General features: G+C 42.8%; 2 protein-coding genes across 2 annotated transcripts; both read left to right on the top strand.

The window, feature by feature from the left end:
* Nucleotides 1–4594: 4594 nt before the first annotated feature.
* On the top strand, nt 4595–6594 carry LOC308136740 (muscarinic acetylcholine receptor M2-like; the record flags this gene model as incomplete). Its single annotated transcript, XM_080505210.1, has 3 exons — nt 4595–4765; nt 4969–5829; nt 6271–6594. 3 exons carry the CDS (start codon nt 4595–4597, stop codon nt 6592–6594), a joined length of 1356 nt encoding a protein of 451 aa, XP_080361336.1.
* Nucleotides 6595–11798: 5204 nt separating this feature from the next.
* LOC308136050 (S-adenosylhomocysteine hydrolase-like protein 1) lies at nt 11799–20413 on the top strand (the record flags this gene model as incomplete). Its single annotated transcript, XM_080504256.1, has 17 exons — nt 11799–11873; nt 14596–14707; nt 15076–15213; nt 15305–15405; nt 15513–15615; nt 15708–15802; nt 16345–16451; nt 16547–16663; nt 16751–16814; nt 16903–16991; nt 17119–17189; nt 18267–18361; nt 18449–18547; nt 19608–19676; nt 19835–19913; nt 20013–20133; nt 20215–20413. 17 exons carry the CDS (start codon nt 11799–11801, stop codon nt 20219–20221), a joined length of 1542 nt encoding a protein of 513 aa, XP_080360382.1. The 3' UTR covers nt 20222–20413.
* Nucleotides 20414–22089: the final 1676 nt, after the last annotated feature.

Here is a 22089-nt window from a genome sequence, read left to right as displayed (position 1 = left end):
CTTTCCTGACAACTATACACACCTAAAATATGTACTTTTAATGTTTTCCTGCTCTTGTTTGTGTGAAACCATGGTGTTGTTTTATTTTCTCCATCCCCTCCTCTATATAATATTTCAGTTTTCTAAACAGCGTTCACACTCTCTCTTTTGTTTTGTGCACCCCCCCTTACTTTACTTTAATTTACTTTATTCCGCCGTGGATCAGTTGCAAGGGCTGCTCTGTGCACTTAGTGGGTTTCTCTTCTCCCCGTTACACCGCCGTGTGAGGCCAAAGCTCAGACTCGTGTGAAATTTCCCACTCCTCACATTCAGGACACACTTCTCTGAAATGACAACAAACCCACTTACAGTAACTTGTGCGAAAACAGCACAGGCCTCAACAGCAAAAAAAAAAAGCCCCTTTTAAAACACGTCTTTTCAGTGTTACTTTAAGAAATGACATGGCGCACGACCCCATTTGAAACTCAGCTTACTTTACCGTTCATTTCATCGCGCTCATTCTATGTTTACATGCTTTGGAGTCGGCGATCTGTTCAAACACCGAAACTGATTTACAACCCGCAGCGTGTTTGTCTTGAAAACCCGCAGTAATCTATTGAGCACATTCATGAGGTAACAGTGCACTAATTACAAACTCCAACACTTTGATCCAGCAACTTTTAAAAATCCTCCTGCTGCCCTCGCCTATGTGTCTCCGTAACCTGCTTTTTGTCCCTTCACAAACAAGCCCAGCAGTTACTACTGACCGCCGCTCCTTTCATGATATCAAACACGACGCAGAGTTTTTGAAGGCGAGCTCATCCAGTCAGAGGAGTGCTACTATACCCTAGAAGCATATTACCGGTACAGCTGTTGCAGGCAGAATCTGCTGGATCTAATTACTATGTTTCTGTGCCTGTCAAAGAAATGCTGTTTGCCTCTGTGACTCTCTCCAGTTGCCCTGAATGCCAATTAGGGAGGTCCAGTAATGTAGGTCTTATTAGTGTGAACGGAGAGAAGAAGTGAGGACAGGCATCGGTCTCGTGCCTTCTTCCCGTTGGGAACATCGGAGGACCGAGTCATACTTGTGATTCCAACCGGCAGACTCACCGACCAAGATGTTGCGGTTGTGATTGTCGAGACAGAGCTGTTGTGGAACAAAAGGGTTCGGTCGTCTCGCCACCAAACACACGAAAGGAAATCCTCCCGCAGCAGAGATTGGGACAACATATATATACCAGGTTCACCTCAAACCCCTCCGTCTGAACTCCACCCGCCACTCAGCGACGAGGACGGCCTGATCACTGAGGACCATTGTCATGCCCTCCCGCGCTGCTTCACATCACTGCCATCAGGCAGGTGCCGCAGAGCACTGCCAGCCTAAGACAATGCGTTTGCTAACAGTCTTTTATTCCATTCGCTAGAATCCACTGAGTCGGAAACTGAAACCTGTCGCTGCTGCATTGGTTCTCTTTCTCTTGAACGTCTTTAATTGTGTTTTGAAAGATTAAGAAAAAAATCCCTTTATTTTGGGAAATATGCACAGCAGTCGAGTGAGATTTGCCCTCTGCATGTAACCCCTCCTGAAGGGGCAGTGGGCAGCCTCGGTGCAGTGCCTGAGGAACATTCAGGGGCTTAATGGCCTTGCTCAAGGGGTCACAGTAGTGGCATCGAGAGTAAGGGCAAGTGCTTTTCCCCCCCGACCAAAATGTCTTGACAGTCCATTTACCTACTGACCCATCTCCCCCTCCTCAGTATAAACAGGTAGAAAAAGATACGCAGCCTTGATTTAAACAGACTTGACATAGTGACGTGAAGGTTTCGTGACCGACGCTCCTTCGAGGTTTCCACTTCCATCGCTCGTCTCCCACCGTGCCAAATCACCTGAGGTTCAGTGTCTTGGTGGGACGATGGAAATATGTAACAGTGGAAGGCACTTTATAAGTGAAATCCATTAAGTCTGAAACAGGGATGATAATAATACAGATTCACATTCACACAGTCAACATTTCTACAGCCTGCTGGCCACATACGGCCCTATGGTTTGCCCCTGACCAGCCAGCATAAGGTTAATGAGATATTATGAATCAAATTCAAATTAGTTTACATGATACATGCACTTCAACAGCTTTACTTTTACTTTGATGATGTCCGTTACATATGTTTTCTTAATATGTTTAGTTTGTTGGCCAAAATAATCAAAACAATTTGTCCTCCCCTAAAGCTGTCAGCTCATAGTGAAAAAGAAAAGATGTATGTATATAGAGGTTTTCAACCATACATGAATCGAAGCACATAAATACAAGTGGCCACTGGACAAAAACTGGCCTCGTGATGGCGATACGGGTGCAGAAGACTGGCGGCTCTCTCAAATGACTTAATGCCAGATTTTATCTGTTGGAGCCGTTTCTCACAAATTGTTGTGCCTCTATCTGGAACCGCGATCAAAATTTATAGTACAGATTTTTCAACATGCAGGGATAAACCACGCAGCATATAAGCTGACTTTAATGTATACTGTGCTTTTTGATATTATGTGGATCATGCCAAACCTGGTATGGTAACAATTATGTAAGTAGTTTGTATAGGTCTCCCACAGCTACAGGAATAAGATATTTACCGCATTTTAAAAGCACCGACAAAGTGATTCCGAGAAGCTTTCCTTGGTATTAGACATTACTGATGTATGTCTCACTGTGATCTTAAGCCTGACCTGAACATTTCACTAAGGATCAACCTTTACCTACACAACACAGACCTCAATTCAGTCCCTCGGTGTGCAGTTGTTCCCTTTAATGTAACTGTGGCAACACATTGATGCTTTATCCACGTGATTAATGCAGGCTCGCGCCTACAATCTGACTCCTCCACCAACCTTAACCTCACCCTCAATTCCTGCATCGACACAAATCTTACCAATAACTGATGTTATGAGCTGTTTGAACTTGAGTTCTGACCACGACAAGACACACAAACCCAAACGCACAACAGCTCCTCCGCGTCCGTGACAGAAAAAGCCCAGAAAGGGGGTTTGATGAGTAAGTGATGGGGTTACCGACGCTCTAATGAAGTTTCATCTGGCTGTAAGAGCAGGAAGGAAACATCTCTCAGGTACAGTATGATGTTATCATGTGGCCTAATGGAGTCACTTACAAGGTTCGAGCAGTTCGTAATGACCCTCGTGGTCCCAACTGAATGTCTTCACATCGATTTTTTTTCTAATCTGAATACATTGCTAAATCACATTGTTATGCTGAGAGTCGGGTCCTGATGTTCCCAGGCCTTTTGAAGCATCTAGTGTTTGTAAAGACGATGTACAGAACAGTAATTATGGTGTTACGCATTCAGGAGGCATCTCGAGCACAAAATCCTGTGTGAGAGAACAGATATTTTCATGTACATGTCAGATGGTGTTTGGTGGATATTTATATCTAAATGCCAGCGTTGAGTACCTGGATTTTGAGCGTGGGTGGCCTCAGCGGGAAAATCTGTTTGCACTTTCAGCAAAACATGCTGTAATAAAATAGTACAAACATCCCACATACACTGAAGAACAAATAGTAATTATAACCAAGCAAATTATCAATAAAATATGTAAATAGCGACGGGTAATGGAAAGGGTGTGCTTTTCCTTTTTCAATATATCTCGTAGTACATGAATGTTGAGGTATTTCTGGTCATGGTTATATCCATCGGGTATTTACTAGAGTGAATCAGTAGTTCAAACCAATTTCTTTCAAAGGAAATAAAACACTGTTGCTTCCACTGGCATGTCAGCACGTCATTCCAAGCATTCCAAGCATTCCAAACATGTAAATAGCAATATAAGCACAGGAGATGGTTTCAACTGTAAAAATACTAATGAATCTGTGGAAAATTAGGCATTCTTAATGTTGCAGTTATTCCATATATATATATAAATGTGTGTGTGTGTGTGTGTGTGTGTGTGTGTGTGTGTGTGTGTGTGTGTGTGTGTGTGTGTATATATATATAAATATATATGTGTGTGTGTGTGTGTGTGTGTGTGTGTGTGTGTGTGTGTGTGTGTATACCCATATATATATGTATATATATATATATATATATACATATATATATATACATGTGTGTGTGTATTTTTTCATGTCATTTGATTGTGTGAAGAAGCCAGAAAAAGTTGCAGAGGTAGAACATGCAAACTTCATGCAAAAAACAAATAAAATCAATGGTTTTGTTTTGTTTTTGCTGTGATAGACGGGTTGAAAACCACGACACCAACGTGGTGCATCACAGGATGCAAATTTCACACTAAGCCTATTTTGATGTGTCTTTACTGACAGGAGGATGTGGAAAGCTGCTGTGTGTTTGTGAGCACAGCTGCTGCAGCCTTTATTTGTTCACCTGTCTACTTTTAACACCTGATCCGAGCCATTAGCCCAAACACCTGCAAGCTGTTTATACATTTTAAAATCACTCATGATTTTGCATGTGCGCGATAAATGCACCGACAAATAAAACCCAGAGCCGCCACGTCAACGACGAGGGAGAAGTCACGACGCTGATGCTTTCGTAATTGTCGTCATCTTCAGGTCGACATGTACGGGTTGAGACATCTGTGACAAGGATCTCAGACAGGATGGAGACTCTGAATTCATCCCACACTCCGAACAGCAATGGAACCGATAACGGCAGCCTCTTCTCTGGGAGCCCGTACACGACGGTGGAGATTGTGCTCATCATCCTCGTGGCCGGATCTCTGAGTCTAATCACAGTCATCGGCAACATCCTGGTCATGCTCTCCATAAAGGTTTGATTTTCTTGTTTATTCCCTGTTTCGGTGAGACAGATAAAAGCAACTGTCCGTGGGCTCCTTGAAAACTTTACGGCTTGAGGATAAGAATGTCACATGTGCTTCTCCGTGTGAACTGATGACCTAATCAGAAAAGAGAACGCGCATCACATCGCAAAACATCAGCATCTGACAGCCTGCTCTGTGTCGTTCTTTTAAAGGTAAACAGGAACCTGCAGACCGTCAACAACTACTTCCTGTTCAGCCTGGCCTGTGCGGACCTGATTATTGGCATCTGCTCCATGAACCTCTACACGGTCTACATCGTGATCGGTTACTGGCCCCTGGGAGCCGTAGTGTGTGACCTGTGGCTGGCCGTTGATTACGTCGTCAGCAACGCCTCCGTCATGAACCTGCTCATCATCAGCTTCGACCGGTACTTCTGCGTCACCAAGCCGCTCACCTACCCGGTGCGCCGCAGCACCAAGATGGCCGGCCTGATGATCGCGGCGGCCTGGGTCTTATCCTTCATCCTCTGGGCCCCCGCCATCTTGTTCTGGCAGTTCATCGTGGGAGGCAGAACCGTGCCGCCCGACGAGTGCTACATCCAGTTCTTCTCCAACCCGGCCGTGACCTTTGGGACGGCCATAGCAGCTTTCTACCTGCCGGTGGCCATCATGATCCACCTTTACTGGCGCATTTCCAAAGCCAGCCGCAGCCGCGTGCGGCGCGACAGCAGGAAAGCGTCGGGCACCAGCCTGGGAGAAGGTCCCTCCCACAGCCAGGACGAGGGATGTGACAACAACTGCACTGCAGCAAAGAAAGTCCAGGGGGCGGCCAGAGACGTGAAGGAAAAGGAAAAGCGGCCGGTGCAGAAGCCCCAGCAGAATGGAAGCGGCCCCTGCAAAGAAGAGAAAGCGGCCCAGGTGGACTCTGCCCAGGACAACGTTCACGCTTCAACGTCCAAGGCGGCTGCTTCTTCGCGAAAGAGCTCGAGCTTCGGCAAAGATTCAACACAGCCTCCTTCTCCTGAGAACTCAGCTGCTGACCGACAAACTCTGGTCACAAAGACACTGCTGAAGGTCAGTTTGATCGTTAACGTTATGAAAATGGCTTTAGATAACAAAATGTTGGACTCAAATTAGACCACATTCATCCCCATCAGTGTTTTCGGTCACAATAGAGGAGCAAGAAAATAATGCAACTATTGTGAAGAGACTGATGGTCTGAAAGTGTCACATATATTTGAATTTATAAGGTGGTCAGAAACAGGACTCCTAAACCAAAGCCAGAAAGCCACTCTCTGTCCGAAAGACGCATGTGGGTTGTAAGTTGGACGATACGGAAAAGAGCGTGTCCATCGTGTCGCCCTTCAACAGACGAGAGAACTCTTAGTTTCTTCCCCTCGTCTCTATTCTGCTTGGCATCCCACTCAGGCAAAATAACTGAAGGTCCAACCCCTGCTGCATGATAGGTAAAAAAAAGGGTTAATGAGACGTTCTTCCCCTCCTCTCGCGTTCCAGGTCACGAAGCGTGCAGTGAGCGAGAGCGCCGTGGCCAGGTGGAAGAAGAAGGGCATTTCCTCCAGGGAGAAGAAGGTGACGCGCACCATCATGGCCATCCTGGTGGCCTTCGTGGTCACCTGGACGCCGTACAACGTGATGGTCCTGATCAACACCTTCTGCTCCGTCTGCATCCCGAACACCCTGTGGACCATCGGCTACTGGCTCTGCTACATCAACAGCACCATCAACCCGGCCTGCTACGCCCTCTGCAACACCACCTTCAAGAACACCTTCAAACATCTGCTGCTGTGCCAGTACAAGAAGATACGAACGGCGCGGTGAGGGGGGGGGGGGGGGGGGGGGGACACAGACTCGGTGTGACGCGTCTCGTGGGGAAAGATAGCAAAAATCAGAAACGTGTAGTTGTAAGTAGAATAGCTGTGGTTGCTGTGCACTTACTCGGTTTCTTTTTCCCGATGGCAGAAATGATCCCACGTCCATTAAAATGAGTGTTTTTCATTATTTGGCCCATAAACATATCTTTCAATAACTTTAATGGCGACGTAGCATTGTATATAAATATATAGATATTTATTGAGCTCAATCGACTCATTATTGTAAAAAAAAACCAAAACAAAACAAAGATAAAGACTGTCTTTGTATTATTTTTTTTTCCCTTCTGGATGTTTTCTTTTTCCCTCCTCGCAGATAGATTCGTGCAGTTTGTTGTTCATAGTCTTTGTGATTTTGATGGTTTCGTGTCAAGAAATGAAGTCGGTACAAGAAAAAAAGACATTTAGTGCATAGAGGGGACAACGTAATGGTACTGCTCAAGGAGAGATGCAGAGTAAATCAGAAGAAAAAAAAACACACATCAGCCAATGTGAAAAATCTGTCTGAATGAAGCCCGGACTTCAAATTGAATTAAGGAGAGAAAAGAGAATTAGCAGCTGTAAACTGATACGTGTGTGTGTGTGTGTGTGTGTGTGTGTGTGTGTGTGTGTGTGTGTGTGTGTGTGTGTGTGTGTGTGTGTGTGTGTGTGTGTGTGTGTGTGTGTGTGTGTGTGTGTGTGTGTGTGTGCGCGTGCGTGCGTGCGTGCGTGCGCACGTTAGATTTATTCAGTTGTATTAATCTGATGTCTGACATTAATGGCGCCTGTAATCTTTGCTCTTGTGAAATGAGTCTAAATGTGATTTTTATCTCTGTCTGCTTTTTCTGTAAATAAAATGACAGATCATTTAGTTTGGTGGTGATATTCCGGCTGCCCTGCTTGTTCATTTCTAAGAAATATTTACTCAGACAGATAGCTATTTTGTTACATGACCTTGAAGGGTAATACAAAAAAATTTAAATTACAAACAAACACAACTTGCGAACTGATTCCCTCCAACACTTAGTTGTCCTTTTTTTTTTTTCTGTGACACATAATACCAAAACAGACCTACGTCAAAAAAGAAAGAAAGAACACACACACACACAAATTAAAACATGTAAATGATGTTCCTTAACCTAAAAGCCAGACCTGATCTGGAGCACAACTTTTAACTGGACACTTTACAGGCCATTTTTACACCCGAATAAACTTAACACCGTCTTCTGACATTCCTGCGGCTCACAGAAACGACAGACTGGATGGGTCCTGTCCCTGAATCCCCTTTGAAGCGACTGCCACATAACATCCACACACAGTCTTCACACTGGATAGTGAGGGCAGGTCTGGTTGTCTGGGCTGCAGGAGGAGTCCTCTGTGTGCCTGCAGGGCTGGCAGGCCCTCTAGTGGATCATGAAGTGTGTCATTACCTGAAATGAGTAACTTTTAAGAATGAATGGATGCAACATGCATTACAATGACATTTAGAGTATATAAAAGGCTTTTATCTTTGTTTATTTCATTAACTATTGTTGATTAAGACTCTAACTTTATCATAGTGTCACAGTGGATAAACGATATGTGATTCCACTTGTCATAATTTAGTTTTATCTACCATTTAGAGCAGCATTGCCAGTTCAAGACAAGTGAACCTGACCAGTGAATGTTCTGTTCATATCCAGATATCAAACGGCGACACGAGGAATATTCCAGCGTCTCGTCTTCATCATACGAACAAACAAAACGCAGAGTTGAGGGGTTGTCTGAGCCAGCCAGCCACCAGCAGTGAAGTGTGGTTGAACATGGTTACAATAGTAAACCAAAACAACTTATCCACTTTTTTTTTTTATTCAGCATAAAGGAATTTTATGCATATGTGGTTTGTAATTCATTCATCCAGTTGATAATGGCGCTAAAACGTCCCCAGCACAATGAGCTTTTAATGAAAATAAACTAACGGGAGACACAAAAAACATTCCGAAAGTCATTAAAGTGTTTCATGAAAATACATTATATATATAATCTATTATTATCTATATTTTATATATATAACCAAAACCATTGATTTTATTTGTTTTTTGCATGAAGTTTGCATGTTATATACACACACACACACACACACACACACACACACACACACACACACACACACATATATATATATATATATATATATATATATATATATATACACACACACAAAAAGTGAAAACATGAGCGTCACGTATTCAGTCTGTACATTCATGTCCATCTAAAAATAAAGCCTTTAAAGCCAGAGCAAATTAGAATTAAAAAAATGGGATCACTTTGAGTGAGGTCACTTTTTGGCAACGCGATGCCGATGAGACATGTCATCTGGCACACACACACACACACACACACACACACACACACACACACACACACACACACACACACACACACACACACACACACACACACACACACACACACACACACACACACACACACATACACACACACACACACACCAGACTTCTCATGTTTCAGCTGGCATCAGACGAGCGTGGTGGTCTGTCACCGTGGTGCCGGCGCTGGCCGTCGGAAGGTTTAATGTAAACATGCTAATGCGCGTGTTTGTTTATGTAACTGTGTGTTCATGTTGCAGTGGTGCCTTTGTTCTCACTGTGATCCGAGCCACTGTTGTCAGACAAACATGACAAAACAAGTTGGCTCTGCGAGGTCTCGGATGAAAGTGTCTCTTTACAGGAATAACAGGAGCCTCTGTTTTGACAGGAGACCGTATGAGGGAAGATGTTGACGTCGAGCTCTGATGGAGGTAAGTAACATTCCTACAGCTCCCGGGTTCCAGTGCTCGCTTCAGTGTTTACTCTACACACACCGCATCCAGGACTTCAATCGTCCGCTTTTACATTTAGTCAAAGTAGCAGAAGCCCCCGCTGCTGTTTTGGAGTAAATATTCTCCCCCGCTAGAGGAAATTAGACGTATGCGGGCAACGGATGGCCGAGTCACACCTGGGCATGAATGTAATTCACTTCATTGCGAGCTGTCAGATGAGTTATGGCCGAGGAAAAGGAGCAGCCAGGAGCCTCCTGGGAGGACTTGGCGGGGCAGTGTCCTGAGCCACGAGAGACCTGCAGAGCTGGGATGAATGGAGAGCCGGCCGATGGAGGATCTGCCACCTCTGGGAAAAGCTGTAAAGATCAGGCCACAAAATTCAGCCCGGTGCTGCAGATGTTGAAGGCGGCAGAGAGCAGGAGCGCCGCTCAGGACCAAGACGGGGCGGAACCGTCCGAGGCCGGAAAGGGAGAGCCGGTACCCGAAGGTCTGAAGACGGACATGGTGAGGAAAAAGTCAATAGGACAAGGTGTAACTTTAAGAGTGTCACCTTCATCTGTATGGGAGAATGTGACTCTGCATCTAATCAGGCTGTTAATGATTTTCTGCTGCAATGTACAGACCTACTGAAATGAGTAACAGCACTGGTAACAGCACACACACACACACACACACACACACACACACACACACACGCGCGCGCGCGCACACACACTGTTTCGTCTCGCTGAAAATATGTTACTCGTTGGATTAAAGGACACCAAGTGTGAAGAAGTGGTGTGTGAAATGTGTCGAACTCACTTGAGAAGTTTCACCCCGATGCAGTTTGAATCCATTTTCGAAAAAAAAAAACTGAACAATTTCTTCAGCCGAGTAAGAATGTTTCACCCGTGAAGCAGAAACTGCAGAAGGTTGTCGCGAAAAAAGAAATGTTTGAACTCACACTAAACTGCTGTGGGTGAAAGAGCCATGTAAATTTGGGCTGCTGCATAACAGAGGACACATTTCACGTCACATTAAAATGATTAAATCTGAATTGAAGGCTTTGAAATATCTTAAATTCAAAAGTTAATGTTAGTTTTAACTTTTGATTTTTATATTTTGATGATTTTCATTGGTTCACGTGGACACGATCGGTCAGTAACCAGAAGTAAAAGAGTTTACCGGTTGTTTATTGAAGTGGCGCTTAGACATTCAGAACTGAGGACTGACAAACAAGGGTGTGGTTAAAATAGTTCTGACATTAAAATTTCTCTTCTTATGCTTTGTACTTGTTTGCCTAAATGGACATAAATAACTCCTTGTTGCATTTATATTGTTCTTGAAATGTGTTCAAAAGTCCTTTTCAAGCTTGTTTTATTCCATAAAAGACTATAACATCCGTCTATATAGTTCATTTTCTGCAATATTTTGATTCGTCGGTTTAAGTGAATTGAACATAGTATGTGATGAAAGGAGCACTTTCTTTACATCATTGCATTAAAATAAAGGTGACAGAATTATGTATTATTTGGATGCATTTTTTTTTTTCTGAGGATGCTGCCTCCTACTGCCAAGAAATTCTTTGTTTAAATCTGGTGGTTTTGAGTCTGATGGTGTTTAGTTGCTGGATTTTTCTTTTTGGGGTTGTAAGGGTTCTGGATGGATCTGCTGATGATTTTTTTCCTTCAACGCTGTAATATTCATTTGTGTGGTTTTTCCATATTGACGTAAGGCCTTGTTCAAGATATATGCGTCCCTTGAAGATTGTGTTGTTTCGAAGTTAAATTGAGTTGGATTTAAAAATTATTCACACAAAGTGAAGTCCGATGGGCTGTCGGTAAGTCCGCAGAGCCGTTTCCATCCTTCATTGTTCAGAAAACGACATGTTCAAGACCTTTTGTACGCTCATCTTGCAGGAACATACGCTTACGTCCTGTGTCCTTGAAAGAAATAGAACCTTGTGGGTTTTCTTTTTTCACTTGGCTGGTTCCTCGACAGCTCTTCTTTCTGTCCCGCTAACATGTTCTGTCATGAGTGTGTGTCCATGTATGTAGGCATGTCTCCCCACAGCCTGTTTAATGCATCGCCCGAGAGCAGAGTGCACTTTGCCGTGCACCACATTCACGTGTGGCCTCACGTAAGCGCTCAGCCCGTTTCTCTCTCCTTTGTCTTCAAAGTGTCGCGTCCCCCCCCCTCTCTTTCCCAGAGTTCACAGTCGCAAGGCGTCACTCAAAGGTCCCATTATTTATTTCCACTTTCCCCTGTTTACCTGTTGAAGCGAGGGCGTGGTGTCGAGCGTTGCCCTGTGAACAGTAATCAGTTCAGCAGTGTCAGCTTACAGCTCCGCCGGGCAGTGGGAGCGCTCTGCCGCCATGAAGAAAGTGTACAGTCTAGTGAACATGACAAAGGCCAAGGACCAGGAGGCTGTGCAGTCCATCTGTATAAAGGTAGCCCTGCTTTTGCTTTTTTTTTTTTTTATCAGTGAAGCACAGCAAGTCAGGACTTCAAAATTCAAAATTCAAAATCAGACCTAAATTTTTTTTTATAAAAAGCAGTTCTTATGGAGTTCACGGGGTTGATTCATTTAGACTATTTTAAGTAAATCACAAATGATTTAATAAAAATCTTTGTGCATGAACTCTCACGACTGCTCTGATTAAAGTAAATATGAGTCCTTTAGTGTAGGACTTTCACAGTGCCTGGCTTCAATTCAGTGGTATATTCTGATCTCTGTTTGAGAACATCACGTTTCATTTTCACACTGCTCGCGGTCAAAGCTTAATGTCCTTTTGTGTTAAAGATTAAGCAGCTGCTCCACTGAGCGCCAACTGGTTTTTAAAGGTTGGATTCAAATGATCATTATCCTACAGCAGTCCATCTTTGAACGGTCATTGGAGATTCAAAATGCAGCTTTATTTAAGCTGGAGGTGTGTGAATATTCACTGTGGGGGTTTTTTTTTTTCCATAGATCACGATGCAATTTTTTTTTTTTTTTAACGTTTTAGTTAACATTTCAGTCAAGACGACCATTACGATTACAAGATTTGTATAAGATTTCCCATGGCAAAATTAATCTCTTCATATAGGTCAGAAGGAGCCAATCCCAGCTGATTATGCATGTGTGTGTGTGTGTGTGTGTGTGTGTGTGTGTGTGTGTGTGTGTGTGTGTGTGTGTGTGTGTGTGACGTGTGATGGACTGGTGACCTGTCCAGGATGTTCCCTACATTCACCAATGATCAAAGTTAAAGCGAAAGCAGTACATAGTTCATAAGAGAAAGAAAAAAAAGATAAAGACATCTGATTGGCATTTAAAGTAAGCCTTTAGTTGGATTTGTAAACTATTGGCTTTTTTTAAATCCATGAAAGTCCAGAATAATTCTCTGTGGTCTGATATCTGATGAAAAAGTCATTAGCGAGGACTGTGCTGGGAAAAACACTGAGGGGAAATAAACAGATAGCCTTCTTCCCAGCACACATTTTGACCAGTTGTATGAAAAGCAGCAATACACCAGACCTGTCAAACAAACTTTTTTTTAGATTAAATTAAGGGATTACATTAAGATTATGAATATGTGTCTGTCAAATGCTGTAAAAGCAAAGCATAAAAAAAGAAAAAAGAAATGGTGTGGGTATAAGGACAAGAGTCCAACCTATTACACTGGAATATATGATGGAAATATGACGTTTGTGTTTATTAGTAATCTGAAGATGCCTACAGAGTTCTCATATCAATACAATGCTTCATGTGTAGAGTGGGGACATTTCCTCTCGCATGAGTTCCATTAAATTCAGTCCTCCACGTTTTTATTTTCATCACCACAAATATATCGGCTTCATCCAAGCATCCATCTTATGTCCAGAATCTGATTTTAATTGCTCCTAACGAGGATTCAATCAGCCGAATCACATGAAAGAAGCCTCCCTTAATACTCACTGATGCTTCCCAGCACTCATCTCACTAATCCACATGTTCAGCTGTTAGTCACCTGGGTCAAAGGTCATTTTTAGCCTGGTTGGAAAATATCTTGGATGACTCCAGTTCTTGTATTTGTTTGTCATTGTCTGATGTGATCTCATTTACTACATGGAGCTGAGATCAGTTCTTTGTGCAGTCAAAACTACCTTGTTGAACATTATTTTTGCTGTCTTGCAATCTCAAATGTATTGTATTAATGTAATTTAGAACTATAGAAAACTCTAGAGGCCTTTAGACTCTGGGCAGAGGCGGTTCGGGTTAGACAATAAGACAATTAGAGGGCGTTAGCAGCCAAAACAAAATAGCCGAGGTTTGGCAGGAGCAGTACTCGGTCTCTCTGTCGACATGATAGATAGGGCAGCATATATTTATGATGTCATTAATGTGTTGGAGAATAATAAAGCCTGTTGTATGGAATGCATTAGTGCAGAACATCTAAAATATGCCAGTTGTTGTCCATGGTGTTCTGCCTAACTCTATTATATCTATACTGTTAGTGACTGTGCTTAAAGACAAGACTGGTTATCTGAATAAGCTACATGATGTTAGTTAGAAACATTGGGGAAAAGAATTCCAGTTTTCCTCTGAGGAAATCAGATACCTCGGCCATGTCTTAAGCTATTAATGTTAAACATACTCGAGTGTTACAATAGGTGAGTTTTGAGTGTGGGTGTGTCTGCTCTGTGTTAGTGGGCGTGCACATGCATCTATGTAGTAATGGGAGAGGAAGAACAAAAGAAAAAAAAATACTGGAGAGAATCAAAGCTCGAGGCAGTAAGCCCTCAGTAAGACTGAGCCTCAGGTTGAGGCAGCGTCAAAGCCAGCAGGCGTGAAGAAGGGGGACATGGCCAAGTGGGACTCCGGTGGCGGCGGCCCAGCTTTCAGGCAGCCTCACTGGATGGTGAGACAGCATCAGACACAGGGGTGAGAATGGAGAAGAGAGAGACGTGTGACTCTGAACCGCTGTGAGCTGAGAGGTGTAACAAAAATCCGCCGCGACTGGAAGCTCAGGTTCAAATTTAACAACTGCGACGACGCCAGAAAAGTCTAGCAAAGTTCAAGAGAATGTGTGTTTTTGTCGCTGTGATGTAACAAAGATTGTTTTTTTGTGTGTTTTTTTTCTTACCCTTCTGCACCTCTTACCCTTCTAAACCTTCCTTTCTTTTCTTCAATGTCGTTTCTAACTTTTCCAGCAAATACAGCTGAGTCAGCAAAATCAAGAATTCAACAAGCGTCCTCCAAAGACTGGCCGTCGCTCTCTGTCTCGGTCCACCTCGCAGTCGTCGACAGACAGTTACAGTTCAGGTTTGGAAGCAAGAAAACACGCGCACACGCCGTTAAGTCTCCTCACATGTCTCTGATATATAGACAAAGCTGGTTTTTTTTGTGGTTTTTTTTAACCCAGCAGCACGTACAACAGGCTATGAGGATTAGCCCCTGTGCGTTCTCCTGCGGCTAAACGTTAATTAAAAAGAAAAGTCTTCTGAAGAATTAGGCCTCTTTAATTTGGTCCTAATCGGCTCAAGCATGTCAATCGCTGCCGGAGTTTCTGCAGACTTCAAAGGCTCAGAGCGAAAGACGCACGGATGCTGAAGTCTGACTCCTGGCGCTGTGTGAGGGGGCACGGCGACGGGCGGGTTGTTTTTTCACCGTGCCTGGCTTCCGTGTTGCAGTGTGCAGCGACAGCTCCGAGGACGACACTTCTCCCCGGGACAAACTCCAGAGGAACTCCAGGGGCCACTTTGACTTCTGCATCAAAAACATCAAGCAGGCCGAGTTCGGACGCAAGGAGATTGAAGTGGCCCAGCAAGGTGTGGCGGCGGCAGCAAAACCTCAGTTTGTAGCCGAAAGGGGTGCAGGGTGTCAATATGACCTGTCTCATGTCTTGTGGTTCTTGTTTAGAAATGGTGGCGCTGATGGTCTTGAGGAAAAGAGCCGGTGGGGAGAAACCTCTGACCGGCGCCAAGGTGGTGGGATGCACACACATCACTGCACAGACAGCGGTCCGTACAACACCTACCTACCCTACCGATTTACCTACAGGTGGTATCTTAAACCTTGTGTCTTTGAACGTAGACGCCTCTGAGCCTTGTTCCGCCTGCTCTTGCAGGTGTTGATTGAGACCCTGGTTGCGTTGGGGGCTCAGTGTCGCTGGGCAGCCTGCAACATCTTCTCCACCCAGAACGCTGTGGCTGCGGCGCTGGCTGAAGCAGGTACGGACCGGACCCGTCGACCTCTTCCTCAATTCCCGTTTGGATCGCCGCTCTCTCTTCCTGCCTCTCTCTCTCGCTCTCACTTTTTACAGGCGTCTCAGTATTTGCGTGGAGAGGAGAGTCGGAGGAGGATTTCTGGTGGTGCATTGAGCGCAGCGTCTCTTCTGACGCTTGGCAGCCCAACATGGTACATCAGTCGAACACCCCACTCTCTTAATTTCTTACTCTAGACATGGAAACTTGTATTATTTTCTGCATAAACTGAAATTGTTCGATCACATTTTAATGTACCAAAACAATTTTCTTAAATGAAAAACATAGGTCTTTTGGAGCACTTAAAAACTGAGGATATCCTTCTTCTTCTTCTCCTTCGCCATACAATAAGACGGAGGCTTAGTTGTGCTCCCAAAGTTGGTAGACAAGTATTAAAAGTAGAAACAACTATGAAGCCGGACTGGCTCCAGCACAGAAGCAGCAGCTGTTTCTATGGATTAAATGTGATACCAGGAGGTCAGATGTAGACGAAATGGAAAAGTACTGAAACAAAGGGGAAGTGAAACAGACAGAAACATAACAAGACACCGGAGCACAAACGACACCAGGCATGAAGGGATTTACAGCAGAAACATTGGGAACAAAGTTAACCACGAAGATGAGGAATAGCAAACTCAAACATCGGACTGAGTGCCAGGGTTGGAATAATCCGTCTTATTTTGTTTCACTCATCAGATTCTGGACGATGGCGGCGACCTCACTCACTGGATTTACAAGAAGTATCCCAGCCTATTCAAGAGGATCAAAGGGATCGTGGAGGAAAGTGTTACAGGCGTCTTTCGGTCAGTTTTACAACAAACCTCACTCGATGTTAACGTGTTAACAGTAACCGTAACCCCCGCAGTGTCCATTGTGCATGTTCATATCTGCATCTCAGGCTGTACCAGCTCTCAAAGGCGGGCAAACTGTGCGTTCCTGCGATGAACGTCAATGACTCCGTGACCAAGCAGAAATTTGACAACCTTTACTGCTGCAAGGAGTCCATCCTGGACGGGTAATGACGCACAGCGGCAAACAGGTTAGACGTGTGCCGTGTTGTCAAAGTGGCGGCGTTGAACTCTCTCTCTCTCTCTCTCTCCAGGTTGAAACGGACCACCGACGTAATGTTTGGAGGAAAACAGGTGGTGGTGTGCGGGTACGGCGAGGTCAGTGTATGGGACTGCAGGGCTCCGATGAAGCAGCGTATTTCAGCAGCTCCATCAGCCTATTTTCTCGCTCTCTTCCCCACCGTAGGTTGGCAAGGGTTGCTGCGCTGCCCTGAAAGCGCTGGGCGCCATTGTGTACGCCACAGAAGTGGATCCCATTTGTGCCCTTCAGGCCTGGTATGAATGGGGGGGGGGGGAGCTTTTATCGGCGCAGACGTGAAGAGCGTTCGCTCCTTCCAAAAGCGACGCCGCAACAAAATATTGTGAGACTCGGGTTTTTGACTCGATTCTCTCGTCCTCTCAGCATGGACGGCTTCAGAGTGATCAAACTGGGCGACGTCATCAGACAGGCAGACGTGGTGATCACCTGCACAGGTAACTGCTGCCTGGGGAAAAAGTAATACCGGCACCGTTATCAAGAGTGGCAAGAGATTATATACAAAGCTTGTGTTTATTTTGATGATGTGATTGTTTTTACGAGCCCAATTCCAAAAATGCTATCGTGTCAAATGTGAATAAAGTTCGGGGGAAAACTCCCAGCAGTCGAAACCTACAGCAGCTTTACGAGACAATGATCCAGGGTGACCTGATCCTGTTGTAAATACAAGTTTCATTGGGCAGGAACGTTTTAAGGCTATTCATATAGGCACTGATTCCACAATGAGGAATAAAAGATCTGTCTACCATAATATAACCAGGACAACATATCAGATACTGAAAGTAGTTGTTTTTTTTGTTTGTTTTTTTTACTGGTTCATGAAAAATACCAGCTTAGTTTTGACAACAGTCACAAATCTACAAAAGATGAATGCCATGTTTACCATTGTGTCGACGTTTACACCTGTTTCTGAAGGCGTGAAGGTCACAAGCATCCAGTATTGACCTTTGACCTCAAGCCTTAGCGACGAATATTATCATTGTCAATGATGGGATCTTCAGTGTTAAAAATGCCACAATTAATTTGTATATTTTCACAGAATAAACAAAATAAAAAGTAATTTACGGACACCCTTCATGTCATATACACAAATCTGGGGAAATATATAGTAAAATACTAAATATACAAGAAAACACCCTGAAAAAAAACAGCATCAACCCAACAGGACAACATGAGCTCAAGCTGACCCTCTGAGAGAGTTTTTAGTGATAAAGTTCATCAGTAATAGGCTAAATGCCACTTTAAAACGCTCTTCTTATATTTGCCCTGTAATATTACATATTACTCGTTGCCAAAAAACTTACCAGGTTTTTCAACCTACTATTAGTATGTGTGTGTAAAACCTTGTCATCAAACTCATTTCATACAACACTGAAATATTTCAGTTTTAACTCCTTCCAATTATAGTTATGCTATATTGTTAATGACATAAAGCTTTATGAGAAGTAATGTTTCACCTCACCTCAACCCTTTTTTTTTACAACTGAGAGTGAAATGTCTGTGTTTCTCTGGAGGAAATAAAAACGTGGTGGCGAGGGAACATCTGGATCGGATGAAGAACGGCTGCATCGTCTGCAACATGGGACACTCAAATACTGAGATAGATCTGGTAAATAATTTTTTTTTTTTTTTAAACAAGCTGTGCATAATGTGTCTGTGCTTCGTTTGCTGCATGTTTCGGTCATTTGCTCTTCAGGGGAGTCTGCAGGCGGCGGAGCTGAGGTGGGAGCGAGTGAGGCCCCAGGTGGACCACATCATCTGGCCCGATGGGAAGAGAATCGTCCTGCTGGCTCAGGTGACGACAATTTTAAGACGCGTAAGATCCTGTGTGCAGGTAAAGAGTGGAGAGCCACGAGCAGGACGTCACCTGAGGTCTGAAGTTGAAGTTTACTATAGATGATTTGGACCTGAAGCAGTAGGGTTCAGTCCATTTTATGATCCGTGTTCTTGGAAGATGCTCCAAGAGACGACTGGCAATTGTCTCTGAGCCGGAGGAGACGTGCCGCTTGTCTTGGGATGGCCGGCCATGATTCAATAAAACGATCTGGGTTCTCCCAGCAGGCTTTGATAAGAAAGCACAAAGACATTTCCTCCATTTTTTCTGATTATGTCACAGGCCTTTTTTTTTCCACTTTTTAACTGTACTTAACAATTTAATGTCTTGCTCAACTTTTGGATGCGTCACACTAAATCACACACACTCATCTGTTTTTCCATAAATTAAATAAATCAAGCCTGGACAGAACAAGACAAAGAAAAACACATTTATATAGTCAAATATTCTTTTGAAGGTATTAATTAAAAAAAATGTGAAATAAAATTACTTTGTATACTTAATTCTCTGGATGAAGGATTAATAAATGAATTAAGTATTTGGAAATCTGTTCTTCACTCTAATGACCACCGTCCTTTTTTTTAACTTTTACACAGGAACAAAACTTTCTGTATTTTTCATTCCTTAAATTTTCCAGACTGGTTTGTTGTTTCAGATTAAAGATGGAACAATAGCACTGCAAACACAATACTGCCATACACAATAGATTGGAGAGAAAAAAGGCACTCCAAGGTTTTGCAGTTGTCTCAGCAGAGATGAGGCCTCTTCGTCCCTGTGCCAAAGTGCCTTTTGGCAAATACTGAACGTCGCGTGTGAGAGTGACTTAATGTGTAAATGTGACTGATTATGTGAAGCACTGCATCACTGCTGCAGATGCAGATCTAAAGCCAAACAAGAGGAGAAAACATAATGTCACATTATTCAAACCGTTATATAAACAAGGGAAAGGAGCAAACGCTGGAAATGGAGGCAACTTGCTTGAATATTCTAACGAGTTTCAGGTATTTTCTTGTTCTTCCAGGGCCGCCTGCTGAATCTGAGCTGCTCCACTGTGCCCTCGTGTGTTCTCTCCATCACAGCCACCACTCAGGTGTGAAACCCTATTCTATTCTATTGCAGGTGTCCATTTTTTGGCACTTTCTCTAATTAAACCGCAGATGAAGTGTCAGTTATCAGATCTGTTTTTCTTTGTTTCTCTTATTTTAATTTAAAAGTTTTTGATCGTTAACCTCCACTGCTGTGATTCAGGCCTTAGCTCTCATTGAGCTGTTCAACGCCCCAGACGGACGATACAAGCAGGACGTCTACTTGCTGCCAAAGAAAATGGGTAATCCATCCATGACAAACAACTTCATCTGTACAATTTATTGATTATATGTTTCGAAGCCAGTGAGAGTTATTTACACATCCATGTGCGTGTTTACAGATGAGTATGTGGCCAGTCTTCACCTGCCGACGTTTGAGGCCCACCTCACTGAGCTGACTGAGGATCAGGCCAAATACCTGGGCATCAGCAAACACGGACCCTTCAAACCCAACTACTACAGGTACACACACACACACACACACACACACACACACACACACACACACACACACGAAACTCATAGATACCTTCTCTTCAACAGGTACTGAGGCCTCCAGAACTCTTGTTCCAGGTCAGAGGATCACTACCGCCACCTGCAGTCTAAAGAGAAAACAAGAAGGAGACGTTCACTGATTTTCTTCAGCGTGTCTGAGTAGAGACTGCATCTGTTTTAGGTATGAAATAGTTTTTGACGTCCTCTCTAGAATTGATTCCAAAAAAAGATTATAATGAAAAGAATTAATCATTAAAGTATGTCACACCGACAAAACCACTGTTCACAGATTATAACTGAGGATAATAAAAACGTGTTTTTACATGTGCAGTTACGTTGATGTCTAATTATTTACAACAGAGGTGGTAAAGTCATTTTAGACCATGAGCAATATGCAAAAAAAATTTAGGACTTGCTTTGGTGCCAAAATCAGCTCAAAGATCTAACGTCACCTCTGTATTCATGGCTTTCTCTTGGCCAAACAGTGTGTCACATCTGAGGTTGCACAATCTGTGCAGTATGTAGCATGTCTTAATGCTGGGGTTCCTTTTGCAATCAGGAAGCTTTCACAGCTGCATCGCTGACTTCTCTTATCTGTAGTGAATTAAAGACAGCAAAGGCATTTATTGAAGAAAAGATGTTAATGAATTTGATTTGTTTTGTTTTGTTTTGTTTTGTATTGTTTTGCGGACCAACATTTGATTTTAAGTTAAAGTTTTAGTTAAAGAATCCAAAATTAAGACACTCTCCAAAACGTAAAGCAGTTTTATTTCATTTTATTGTTTTCCTTCTTTTACACTTTTTTTGGGGGGAGGGTGTCCACAGCTCTTATTACAGGCACGTTTTAGGGGTAGCAGTCAAAAACTTACCAACAATTGTTGTCTGATAATATACAATACTAGATCAAGAACTGCAGATCCGTTTGATCTTTCTCAAAAGCAGGTTTGATAATCAAAAGCAGTATTTCACTGACCAGGAATTTCAAATTCATCCAAAATGCGCACAAGTCAGTGTTTTATGTTTAGCTTCATCAAAGGCTGGTTTTAATGAGCAAAGATAAATGGCAAGATCTGAGCAGGATTTTGTGTTTGTTCACAGCTCTAAAAAAAAAAAAGAAGAAAATATTGTGTTGTACTTGGCTTTAACCGATAGAGGGCGAAAGAGAGCTATGATGTACCAGCCATAAAGGCAGATCGTCAAGAGACTTGACCCTCAAGTATGATTTCTATTTTTATTTTGTTTTATTTCATTCTATTCTATTCTATTCTGTTCTGTTCTGTTTTGTTTTGTTTTGTTTTGTTTTGTTTTGTTTTGTTTTGTTTATTTTATTTTGTTTATTTTATTTTATTTTGTTTATTTTATTTTATTTTATTTTATTTTATTTTATTTTGTTTATTTTATTTTATTTTATTTTATTTTATTTTATTTTATTTTATTTTATTTTGTTTATTTTATTTTATTTTATTTTATTTTATTTTATTTTATTGTAAACTGTCGCCTTTTCAAACAAAAACTTTCACCTGTGATTTATTAATATTTATATATAGGCTATACTCTTCCTGTGAGGGTTTTTCCTGTTCTCCCTTTTGCATTGGTGGGTTTTTTTTGTTTTGTTTTGTTTTTTCAGGTACTCTGGTTTCCTCCCACAGTTCACAAACATGCATTTGAAGTTACCTGTTATCTCTAAAACATCCAACGTGTGTGCCTTTCTGTCTCTTGGTGAGTTTCCTCTATTGGACCGTTTCTTTCATGGTATCTCTGCCGAACATGACATTTTGCTGAGGGGACGTGTGACGACTGACGAGGGTCAAGTCATAAGTTTCATAATAAACATCTCTTTTTAAAAAGCAATGTGTTGCATGATTTTGACCATTGCACCTGTCAGATGTTTGCATTTCTAAGCTTGTTTTCACTGATGATGCT

Source organism: Blennius ocellaris (genome assembly GCF_963422515.1).
Source record: "Blennius ocellaris genome assembly, chromosome: 11".
NCBI lineage: Eukaryota > Metazoa > Chordata > Actinopteri > Blenniiformes > Blenniidae > Blennius > Blennius ocellaris.
Note: the sequence above shows the minus strand (reverse complement) of the source record. Positions and strands in the feature narration are given on the sequence as shown.